General features: G+C 54.5%; 1 protein-coding gene across 21 annotated transcripts in view; it reads left to right on the top strand.

Moving 5' to 3' along the window:
* Positions 1–12500, top strand: part of LOC123512700 (one cut domain family member 2-like) — a 225354-nt gene that overhangs the window by 170119 nt on the left and 42735 nt on the right. For 10 of the 21 annotated variants that reach the window (XM_045269216.1, XM_045269221.1, XM_045269220.1 and 7 more), the window contains one exon: positions 9761–10145. The exons of the other annotated variants lie outside the window; for them this stretch is intronic. In XM_045269216.1, the coding sequence (XP_045125151.1) occupies positions 9761–10145 (385 nt within the window). The remainder of the gene's footprint in view (positions 1–9760; positions 10146–12500) is intronic. 21 annotated transcript variants of the gene reach the window in all.

Raw genomic sequence — 12500 nt, 5'->3', positions numbered from 1 at the left:
AAACGGAATGCAAGATGTCCCTTATCGGAGGACGCCGCGGGGGGCAGGGGACGGTGACGGGACAGGAAGGAAAGACCGGGCCCACCTGCCTGTTTGTATACGGCGCGTCACACGCCCATGTCTGCCCGGCGGGTCACTAAATGAGTTGTGTGTAAATTTACCTTCACTTCTTGCATTTTCTTAGGAAGCGATAAATTATTCACGTCATCAGTGCGGCTCGGGGCGGGGCGGGGCGAGGCGCGGCACGGGGACATATATTAGCGGCACCGTGACGGCCACAGACGAATTCATATAAATTAGTGGCGGAGTGACGTGGTTATGGAGGCAGGGGACGTGAGTTATGGAGGCGGCGGGGGGCGGAGGAAGGGGGCGCGTGATGGATGTACACCCTCTTCACTCACTCCTTGCATTCCCTTCAAGACCCCGCACACCCCCTTCACACCCCCGCACACCCCCATCACCCACCTTCACCCAGGAACCTGGAGGCGGGGGCGGAGCAGCACAGACCTCAGGGGACGGTCTTAGGGAGCAGCGACCCCTGTTGTGTGTTAGTTGGAAATTGGGAGCGGCATGGGAGGGGTGAGGGGTGAGAGAAGAGGGGGCGGAGGGGGCGGGTCACCTGGGTCACGCCGCGCCGAGTCCGGGGTATTTCAGGCCTAATTTAGCCGCTGGCCAAGATAGCAACATAATTACTTCCCTCCACGCCGCGGGGGTGAGGAACGGGGGGAGGCGGAGGAGGGAGGGAGAGAGGGTGTTAGTATCGGATGTTGCAAAATATTGATGATTAACCGCAGGAATTATGATGATCTGACTAATGTCGACAGGAGGAGGCCGCCGCGCGGAGGCTGTCAATGGTAATGTAGTTGTGCCGCGGCGATTGTCTGCGGCGTCGTGTTGCCTCACTGACTTGTTTAATTGTCAGTGTCCGGCGCGGGTCGCGGCGAATCAGTGTGGTAGGGGTCTGGGTGGGGAGGGGCGAGAGAGGTGACCGGTATGGGAATCCAAGGGTTGATATAGAAGGCGCGGCTCGACACACTCACTCCATCACGCTTTGGGAATATTCGCCGCAGCTCAATGACCCCCCCGACAAAAAATCTGTTTTGGTCGCAGCTCTAAGAAAGCGCCCCAGGTCAATACTCCAGGGCCTCGCGGTGCCCTTCGCTCCTCCGAACCGCCGGCGGGAGTAGGGCGGCGGCGGCTGTGGCCTCCTGCCTCTCCGGGCGACCCTGGGCAAGTTACAGACACAAGATGAGGCAAAGAATTCCGACCATTTTTGTGGAAATATCCTGCCGATATTCTGAGGCGGCGTGATTGTAAACATGCCGCCGCCCCCAGCGCTGTCGGCCGTACGGGGCTCGGTAAATGGATCTGGGAGCTGGCCGGACGTATGACAAATCGGCGCACTTATAAACCGGTCTGGCAATGGGGTTGAAAATTCACGCGGGTGTGTGTTTGAGTTTGTGCGGCGCCCCTCCACCCTAATGGACGGCGGCGACGAGTGTAGCGGCGGTGCGCTGCCGCTGATGGCGGGAAAAAGTCTTATAATGTGGAGGTTGTATGGTCTGGCTGGCGGGAATATTAGTGTGTTTGAATAACCGGGGATGGCGCTGAGTGCAGGGCGGCTGTTTGGTTTTGGGCCGGACCCTTGGTGTCCTAATGGAGGGGCGGAGGGGCAGGCCGCCGCGCTCCCTCCCCGCGGGTAATGCGCGTAAACGGTGCCGTCGCCGCCGTCATGTTATTGTAATGGCGACGGAGGAGGAGGAGGAGAGGAAGAGGCGTGAGTGACGGGCCTTCGTGCGGTAAAAACACGGCTGGAGTGAGTGGCGAAGTGGCCGGAGGTCGGAAGGAGGTGTAGTGTGTTTGTGTGTGTGTGTGTGTGTGTGTGTGTGTGTGTGTGTGTGTGTGTGTGTGTGTGTGTGTGTGTGTGTGTGTGTGTGTGTGTGTGTGTGCCAAGCCAGCGTCACGCCGCTATTGTTGCCTTTATTACCTTGAGAATAACACGTGAATCAATAACTGTTACGGAGCGTGAGGGAAGAAGGCAGGCAGGCGGCAAGGAGGCAGGCAGGCAGGCGGCAAGCAGGCAGGCAAGGAGACAGGCGGGAAGAAGAAGGCTGAGAGGGAATGAGCTGGGGCGGGAAGTAGCCAACCCTGGGAGAGAGAGAAACCAAGGGCCGGGACAGACACTGGCGGCGGGGCGAAGCGGGGGGAGGCGGGGCGCGGCGGGGCGGGGCGGGGCAAGGTGTGGGGGTTAAGACTGGCAGTAAGAGGTGGGGCTCGTCTGGCTTGCGTGGCCATTTTGTGAGGAGGAGCCTGCTGGGTGCCGCCCCCGCCCCATGCCTCGCCGCCCGCTCGCCACGCTCACCTCATGGCACTCCCCAGATGCTGCAGGATAATTCATGCAAAGACGATCCCACGACCCCAGCCACCCCACGACTCTCTGCACCCCACAACTCCAGCCACCCCAGATGCACCCCAGACGCACCCGAGCCAGAATCCTTAGCATGAGATCCTTTCCGTGCAGGGAAGGATACCAGGAACGAGATAGGACCTCCCTCCATCTTATCCTACGAGGCTCCCTCCGTCCTTCCCTCGCCCCTCCGTCCCTCCGTCCCTCCATCCTTCGCAGCAGCTTCAAGAGAAATAATCCTGCATGAAAATAAGCAGAGGACGCACCGATAGACCTAAAGGAACTAGAATACGAAGGATACTTGACCCGTGAAGGACTGACGGCGTGTGTTCTGTTTTGCGTGCACCGTCCCTCCACGTCCTGTCTCGTCCCTCATCTCTCTCTCTCTCTCTTTCTCTCACACAGACGCACACAAACACACACACACGTACATACATACACACGGGTAAAGGAGTCGCCGATCTGAAGAGTGAGCTGAGCGGCAGATTAGAGCAAGGCTAACATACTGTGCTGTTTGTTTACTCTGTGTGTGTTCATCTGTGTATGCTTTACTGTCTGTGTGCGTTTGTGTCTGTACGTACGTGTGTGTGGACAGGTTGTAGTGTTAGCGTTGTGCACCTTACACTTGAAAGCACCACATGGCTGTCTTAGAGTAACAAAGAAAGGAAATCACAAAAAAGTATATAGGTGACAACTCGTACTGACCCCTCGATTGTGAAGAGGGTGCGCGGTGGGCGGGGAGCTGGGTAGGGGGGTGAGTGAGAGGGGTCGGCGCCCCTTTCTGAGGTGTCAGTCTGATACATTTGGTGGGTTTGTCACAGGCCCCTAAGCTGTTTGTCATGGTGGTAATGTATTCCCGGAGACTCTCCACCAAACTGACGCGTTCATTTATTTGTCCGCGCCGAAGAAAAAAACAGAAAGAAAGAAGGAAAGGTGTTTTTGAGGAAGTGGATGCCGCGGTAATGCGACAGTCGGTGATGGCCGCTGGAGTGGTGTCAATGCCCCATCCCTATCGACGCGCCCCATCACTGTTGCAGGGGCCTGTTTCCAGGTCCCATCACGACCACGTTTCCAGGCCCCATGACGACAACGTTTCCAGGATCCATCACAAGCACGTTTCCAGGCCCCATCACGACTACGTTTCCAGGATCCATTACAAGCACGTTTCCAGACCCCATCACTTCCTCAACCCACCACGACCACGCTTCCAGGCTCCATCCCTCGACCCATCACGACCACGTTTCTAGGCCTCATCACTTCCAGGACTCATGACGAATACTCCAGGCCCCGTTGCGTCCAGGACCCATCATCAGAGGCCCCATCACTGTTCCAGGACCCATTACGAGCACGTTTCCATGTCCTATCATTTTCAGGAACCGTCACCACAGGTCCCATCACTGCCGAGTCCCCATTACAGCTCCAGAACCCATTACTTCCAAGACCATCGCTTCCAGGACGGCATCGCTTTCCATTTCCAGGTTCCAGTGCAGCGTTGGTATCATCTCCACTCCTCACTGACCCTCCCCACACCTGAAGAAGCAAGGGCGGCGCCTCAGAGTATCGCAACATCGGAGCATCGTGTCTGGGCAGCACGTGGAGTGACTGGGGCGAGGCTGAGCAGACCCACCACCTCTGGAGAAGAGAAAACTGGATGTTGCGACGCACTATTGAAGATCAATGACTACCCACCCAGGGACAAACACGCGTCCTCTCCTCAGCCTCCCGCACCACAGCCCAAACCAGACCAGACTAACCCACCCTAGACCAGCTCAGACCAGGCCACCTCAGACCACCTGACACCAGGCCACCTCAGACCAACCGAGACCAACCCAACTTAAACCAACTTAGACCAGGTAACTCAAGACCAAACCAGACCAGACCCAGACCAGGCCAGGCGACCCTAGATCAGACCAGGCCATCCCAGACCAACCCACCCTAGATCAGAGTAGTCCATCCCATCTCAGACCAGACCAGACTAGCCCAGACCAGACCATACCAGACCAGTTTGAATCAGAACCAACTAGCCTTGCAGCCGACCCGAAGTAGACCACACCAAAACAGACCAAAATAGACCAGACCAAGCCAACCAGCCGCGAATAGTGGGAAGACAGCAGTGTGAATATTATCAATACAAGCAGGTATGCAGGTGGAAGAACAAGAGGAGGAGGAGGAGGAGGAGGAGGAGGAGGAGGAGGAGGAGAGCGGTTCCTGAAGCGGCGGGAGGCTGCGGTACACAAAAGCCGCACGAAGGATCGGGTAATGAAATGATGATGCGGAGGACGAGAGAAAGACGAAGAAGAAAAAAAGGAAGAAAAACAAGAAAGGACTTAGCGTGGTGCCTTCAGGAGAGAGCAAGAGGGAAAAAGAGTGAGAGAGAGTAACAGAGACACCACTCACACCTCTTCTTCAGCGCCGTCGACGTGAGAGAAACCCAGATGTACACGACCACCACCACCACCACCACCACCACCACCACCACACAGGTACTCGCCTCGCCGCGGGACGCCACCAACGCGACGTCCACCTGGTTTTCCAGCGAGAAATTGGAGTTGCCTGGAAGAGGGACATAAATAACTCCCAAGATTTTGAAAGGAAAATAGAGAGCGTAGGATTTGTAGCAGCAGGAGGCACGACCAGGAGGAGGAGGAGGAGGAGGAGGAGGAGGAGGACTGGTAGCTGAACTGGCGTGGAGGAAAGATGAGAGAGAGAGAGAGAGAGAGAGAGAGAGAGAGAGAGAGAGAGAGAGAGAGAGAGAGAGAGAGAGAGAGAGAGAGAGAAAGGGTAGCTCTATCCAAACCCGTGACAAAAATAAATAAAAAAAAAGAATGCAAATAAAGAAAAAAAATCGTCATATACATTGTTTTCTCGATCACATAGAATTCAGGGTTTTTTTTCTTTTTTTTTCATTTTTTCATTATTTTTTTTTTTAACTCTTTTTGTGTGGATGATGAACTAGACAAGACTTGAATATCAGTTTGCAGGATTTTTATGATGGGTGGAAGGGAGAGGGGGGGGGAGTGAGAGTGTAAATTTTTGCTTTTAGAGAGAGAGAGAGAGAGAGAGAGAGAGAGAGAGAGAGAGAGAGAGATAAAAGAGAAGAGAGGAAGGAGATGAAGAGGAGAGAAAGAGGGGTAGAAAGAGGAAGGAAAGCAGAGAAGAGACAGTGAGAAATAGAGAAATTGAGAACTGAGAGAGAGAGAGAGAGAGAGAGAGAGAGAGAGAGAGAGAGAGAGAGAGAGAGAGAGAGAGAGAGAGAGAGAGAGAGAGAGAGAGAGATAGAGAAATTGAGAACTGAGAGAGAGAGAGAGAGAGAGAGAGAGAGAGAGAGAGAGAGAGAGAGAGAGAGAGAGAGAGAGAGAGAGAGAGAGAGAGAGAGAGAGAGAGAGAGAGAGTGAAAGAGAGAGAGCAGCGCGGCGGAATAACACAGGGATCAAGGGAAGGAGGTGACCCGCTGTTATGACTGTAGTGCCGCGCCATTAACGGAGGGATTCCAACTGGGGGAGTGAGGGGAGGCAGACAAGTACCTCGCCACTGAACCACTCGCCTGCCACACTCACCACCACCACGAGAGGAAGAACACCACCACAACACCACAAAACCAAGAGTGACCCTGGCCGTTTGAGGTCAGAAGAGCCATTTCACCAGGTCAGCGTGGGTCGGCGGTGGTCAGGGCGCTGTCGGAGGCTAAGAGTATTTGATGGGATTATTAACGAGGAGCGCCGCCCCCCCTGAAGGACTGAAATATGACCCTGACTAGAGAGGGAGAGCTGTCTGACCGCATCTTTGCATGGAGTGTGTTTACCTCTCAGCGGCGCCCGACACACCAGCGAGGGTCAGTATTTACGGATTGTTATTAATGTGCTTATTTCCAACGGTCGGAGAGAGGGAGGGGGAGACAAGGAGAGGTAGTGAGCGCCCCTGGAGGTCCCTTGGCGGCTCTATAAATCAGTAGGAGGATTAAGAGAAGCTGGCGTGTCCCTCGTTCCTCGTTCCTCCTCCTCCTGCTACTGCTGCGAGTTTTCCCTAAATGTCAACAAGTGGGCACCAGTGAAGACAACATCGCCAGCCTTCAAATCGAAGTATTGGGTGATGCGCTCTGCCCTCCACGGCGGCGGCGGCGGCGGCGGTGGCGGCGGCGGTGGTGGCGATGGTGGTAGTGAAGGAAGTCCCGGCCCTGCTTCCTGTCTTCACCCTGAGGCATTTTGGGGACTGCAGGGTGTGAGGGTGAAGGAATGAGGGATGTAATGCAGAGTTAGGGTGATGAAGAGTGTGAGGGAACTAGAAGAGTGTTAGAGTGTAGAGTATAAGGGTTTTAGGGTGAAGGACTGAGAGAAAGGGAAGCTAAGGGTGAAGAGATGAAAAGTATTAGGGTGAAGGGTGTGTTGGTGTAAGGGTGAAGGGGACGTGGGGAGTGCAAGGGAGATCAGGAACAGTGTGACAGGGAGAGTTGAAATAAGCGAGACTGAAGGAAGGTTAGAGTGTGAGGGAGAAAGGGGAAGAAGGCGTAAGGGTGAAATAGGAGAGGAGTGGTGATGGTGACAGGAAAGAGGATGAGGATGAGTGTGGGAGATAAAGAAAGAGACAGAGAATACATGGAGAAGGTTATGAGTGAGAGTGGGAAGGAAGGAATGAGTAGGATCCAGTGAGGGAGTCCGGAAGGATATCAGGATGAGTAAAGGAGACAGGGAAGATATGAGGAAGATTGAGAAAGAGAGACAGAGAGAGAGATAGAGAGAGGCAAGGGAGAGTATGAGTAAGAGAGACAGTGTGAGGGAGACAGAAGTAAGAGAAATAAGAGAAAACATAAAGACAGGTTAGAGATACGAGGAAAGGAATGAGAGAGACAGCTTACTGTGGTGAAGTGTGGTAGATTAATACCACCACACCACAGAGACAAGGCCAGCCAGGTGTCATCCTCGTAGGTTCACCTGTGGCAGCAGAGACCAGCTTAAAGCACCCGGGGGAGGACCAGTGGGTGTATGTAGCGGGGGAGGGGGGAACGAGACCAGCTGGAGAGATCACTCGTAGGAAAAAAGATAGTTTCAAGGGGGGAGTGGAGGTTTTGGGGGTGAGGGGCAGGTGGGTCGATGGCTGGTCCAGGGACGCTCCGGTGGGGGGATGGGGGGATGGGAGCGCTGGGAAAAGAGGGCATGGAGACTGGAAGGCTGGAAGAAGACGCAGGAAGTTGGAAGGTTCAGGAATCCGGGCATCGTTTATTGAGAAGCAGGTGTCCCCATGTCCCCGTGTCCCCGTGGCTCCGTGTCCCCGTGTCCTCGTATCCTCGTGTCCTCCGCCGCCACAGCCGACCGCCACATACCTCTGGCCAGAAGGTATCGGCGCCGCCATCTTACTCCGTGCAGCACGAGGGTACGAACGCTGCCATCTTGCCATGCCTTCTCCAGCACCAGGAGACCCCCGGCGGTCGCCATCTTGCCGCGGGACGGCCCTCAGGATGCCATGAGCCTGCCATCTTGAAGCGCCAGGACCCCAGGACGCCGCCGCCGCCATCTTGTCGTGGAGGTACCCGAGGAAGCTGGAGGGAGGGAGGAAGGAAAGAGAGAGAGAGAGAGAGAGAGAGAGAGAGAGAGAGAGAGAGAGAGAGAGAGAGAGAGAGAGAGAGGAAGAGGAAGAGAGAGAGGGTGGGTGGGTGGATGGTGGGTGGGTGGGTGGGCGGGGGAGGCAAATGGCTGTTCAATACCCGGCGAAGAGTCTCGCGAAGGCCGGGCAGCAAAAGGCCGCCAACCACGCCAGTCAACCATTTTGTGAGTCTTGAGGGCGCGCCAGACCACCGGGCGGAGGCGCCGCGGCTGCAGGAGGCTCGGCGATGACCCGACACGAAACGGTGGTGAGACGCGTGAAGGATGGCAGGATTAGAAGGACGCCGCGGGGCCCGAGATGAATGATGGCGCCGCGCAGGAGTGCAGGAGGAGGAGGAGGAGGCGTGAGAGTGTAATGAGGGGCTTGTGTGCCATTGGAGGAAACTTGAGGGAGAGAAGAGGAAAGATTGCTCGCGTGGAGGCAAACTGAAGATGTCTGGTGGTGAGGAGATGAAGGCAAGAGGGATAAAGAGAGGAGGAGAGAGGGAGAGGTGGAGGAAGGATCCCAGGTGCTGAGGGAAGGAAGGAGGAGAGTGGAGAGCTATGGAGACACTCGAGGACTGTGGAGGGCCGGTGAAACTTTTCCATTGGTGTGGAGAAAACTAATTGGCGATGTGTGGAGTGTGGAGAGGCCAGTGAGGGCGGCGAGGGTCGCGGCGAGGCGGTGCAGGCCGGCGCTTGTTAGCGGAGCATTGCGCTACTGTAATTGGGTTGTGGCCGCGGTGACTCGCGCCGCGCCTCGTGGGTATGAATCGATGGTGACATATTGATATTTGGCAGCGCGCCTCGCAAGGCGAAGGAAATAAGAATAACACTGCTCACGAAAGGGCCGTCAGTTATATGTAAAAATTACACGTCTCTTACCCAATTGATTATTACTGACTTGATTTACGCCGCGCCGATGGGAGTTAGTGGCCACAAGAATTCGGTTTCATGCAATGGTGATTGATTGGTGGTCCGGTTAGCGCGTCGGGCCGGGCGCCGCCACGGGGCTAAAAAAGTGTGGCGGCGAGAGAGGGCGCCCCGCACGGCGGCCTGTAAGCTGGGCCAACCTTTTCGCTGTATCGACGTATCGGATTTCGTGACTCAGTACCGATTTGGCTGCAAGTGGCTCGTTTGATTTCCCACAAATGGTACACACACACCGGCAGCCCCGCGCCGCCCCCGCCCGCCGCGGCGGCCCGCGGGCGGGGCCCTAAAGAGCACGACTCGCGGGGCCGTGCAGCCGTGCAGGGCCCAACAGGGAAGGCTGAGTGCCAAGGAGGGAAGTTCTGGTGTGAGCCGGGGCCTCGGGGCCTCGGGGTCTTGACGGGAAGGCGAGACCGTGGGTCGGCGGGGCGGCGTGGCCCCTGGGCTGCGGTGTGTGTCACCTCTACCCTGGACTGGACTGCTACCCGTTAGTTGTGTTTTGAGAGGCTTTGTGACGCTATTAGAATGCAGTTATCATTAAAATGCTTTTTGTCATGCAATTGATGTTTGATACGAATTATTTATGTGAGATAAACTTGTGTCCTCCAAAAATGTGTCACTTTAGAATTTTTCTTTCTCTCAGTCATCTCAGTGAGTGTTGTTGGTCAGCCCCGGGCCGGACACTGAACTTGACCACGAGGCTTTACTTGTGAGGGTTAGTGCTGGCGCAGGGGAGCGGCGCTCCCCCTGCCGCGGCCCCGAGCCTGGCCGGGCCCGCGGCGAGGGGCGCGCCGCACAGGTCCCCTTTGTGGCGGAGGATAAACCGTGGCTTTTATTCTCCTTGCAGACTGCCAGAGCCGAAACTCGCGAGCCGAGCCGGGCAAACGAGTCTCCTCTTCCACCATCTCCTCCTCCTCTTCCTCTTCCTCCTCCTCTCATTCTCCCTCGGCCTCCTCTTCTTCCTCACCTTCTTCCTTGAGCAGCAGTAAACTCCCCCCCGGCCCACTTCGGTCGTGTCCCCCCCAGCACCGCCCCAGCTACCCGCCCACCTACCCCGCCCACGCCCACGCCCATTACCAGGCTCAGGCTCAGATTCACGCCGGGCAGGCTCACGGCTTGGCTCACGGCCCGCCTCAGACTCAAACTTATGGCGCCTGCTATCTTGGCTCGGCCCCGCCCCACCACTTTGCTCAGCCTAGCTCCTCTACACTCTTCTCGCCCTACAATAGATAGTGAGTGCCAAGCCCCCTTTCATAAGACAGACCCACTTTGTGTCACCCTAGTCAACCAGCAGCAGCATCAACAGCAGCATCAGCAACAACAGCAACAGCCACCCCTCCTCCTCCTCCTCCTCCTCCCCTTAGTCGCTTTCTGTTGGCCCGAGTGACATTCTCCTTGGCATTCCCCCTCGTAGTGTCCGTATGTGTGTGTGTCTGTGTGTGTCTGTGTCCTAGGTGCCTCGTCAGTGCCACTCATCCATGCATCCCTCGGTGTAGCTAGTGCCAGTTAGTGCCACACCCTGCCGACCCTCTCAACCCTCGTAGATCATGTCCTGTACCTGTATTGTGCTGATACTGCCTTCCCCTGCATTCCCCTGCTAGTTACGACCCCTGTACCCTGCCACAAGACACACTATCTGTCTGTCTCCCTCCCCCACCTTCTCCTCTTCGTACCCTGTAAAGCAAGGCGTGTAGGTAGTGCGTGTAGCTACCCTGTCACTCACTGCAAACCCCTGCCAAACCCACCATAACCACACCACACCAAGTAGCACTCACATACACCCCACTCACACCCAAACACCCCCCATGCTGCTACTCTCCCCAATGCTTTATTTGTGAGCTTTCCCTAACGTTCAGCTTGCTCCCCACCCTCCCCTCCCCGACGTTCTTCCAGTGTTATGTGTTCTGCCCTGTGTGTTATGATGTTATGTGTTACTCCTTGTGTTCGGTCCCTCCAGTTATGCTCCTGTTTTATGAAGAGAGACAGACAAAGAGAGAGAGAGAGAGAACGTTACGCCTTTACCTGTAATTAACAAAGAGAGGGGCTTACCTGGTGTAGAAAGGGGTAAAAAAAAAAGGGGGGGTTGAGGCCAAGAGAGGCACTTTTGTGGGGAAGGGAAGAAAATGGAGGAAACTCACAGCATCTTGGAGGGACTGACGCACGCACGCACGAACACGCACGCACACTTACACACACGTACACACACACACACACACACACACACACACACACACACACACACACACACACACACACACACACACACACACACACACACAGAGAGAGAGAGAGAGAGAGAGAGAGAGAGAGAGAGAGAGAGAGAGAGAGAGGATATGAAAAAAGGAGAGGAAAGAAGTAAGGAAAAAAAGAGAGAGAGAAAGAAAGAGAAAGAGAGGGAGAAGAGAGGCATTTCACTTCCATGTCCTCCTCCTCCTCCTCCTCCTCCTCCTCCTCCTCTTCCTTCTCCCTCCTCTTCCGTCCTCCTCTCCTCTTCCTCTCGCTCCTCCTCTTCCCCCTTACACCGACACACGCGTGGCATCGACCAACCTTATACTCTGCTCCACAAACACTTTCCCTATTGACTCCACTAGCTGCGAGAGAGAGAGAGAGAGAGAGAGAGAGAGAGAGAGAGAGAGAGAGAGAGAGAGAGAGAGAGAGAGAGAGAGAGAGAGAGAGAGAATAGAGAGAGAGAGAGAGAGAGATGTTATTTTTTAATTTTAGAGAGGCGCGCACAGAGAGAGAGAGAGAGAGAGAGAGAGAGAGAGAGAGAGAGAGAGAGAGAGAGAGAGAGAGAGAGAGAGAGAGAGAGAGAGAGAGAGAGAGGGTAGATGAATGTTAATGTGAATAATGGCAAAATGTAAAGAGAATTTTAACAGATGGAAGATCAATGGAAGGTTTTGTAAGATAACACATAAAAGAGAGATGAGATCAATGAGAGAGAGAGAGAGAGAGAGAGAGAGAGAGAGAGAGAGAGAGATAGCATACCACTAAAGTAGATACACACACACACACACACACACACACACACACACACACACACACACACACACACACACACACACCTGCATAATCGTGAATGTTGGTGTGTCTGTTTGTTTGTTAATATGTTTTTTCATTCAATATTTTGATGGATAACGAATCTATTCACCACTTATGAATGAAAACATTAATAAGAGAGATTGAATTAGAGAGCGAGAGAGAGAGAGAGAGAGAGAGAGAGAGAGAGAGAGAGAGAGAGACACATACACTGACATCAATACACACGTTCATTTATTCACTAAGGCATACATTTTCTTTTTTACTTTATTTCATTCATTTTCTTTTTCCTTTCATTATTTATTCACTTTATTTCGTTCGTTCTTCTCACTAAGCATCGTTCGTGTACGTTAACCATGGCTGCATTATGGCTTGTGTACGTTTTTGTGGCGCATGTGTGTACGTGTGTATGTGTATGTGCGTTCTATGTGTCTATACGTACATGTGGGGATCTGTCATTTTGTGCACGTACATGTGTGTGTGTGTGTGTGTGTGTGTGTGTGTGTGTGTGTGTGTGTGTGTGTGTGTGTGTGTGTGTGTGTGTGTGTGTG

The sequence above is a fragment of the Portunus trituberculatus genome, chromosome 34 (genome assembly GCF_017591435.1).
Source record: "Portunus trituberculatus isolate SZX2019 chromosome 34, ASM1759143v1, whole genome shotgun sequence".
In the NCBI taxonomy this organism is placed as follows: Eukaryota; Metazoa; Arthropoda; class Malacostraca; order Decapoda; family Portunidae; genus Portunus; species Portunus trituberculatus.
Note: the sequence above shows the minus strand (reverse complement) of the source record. Positions and strands in the feature narration are given on the sequence as shown.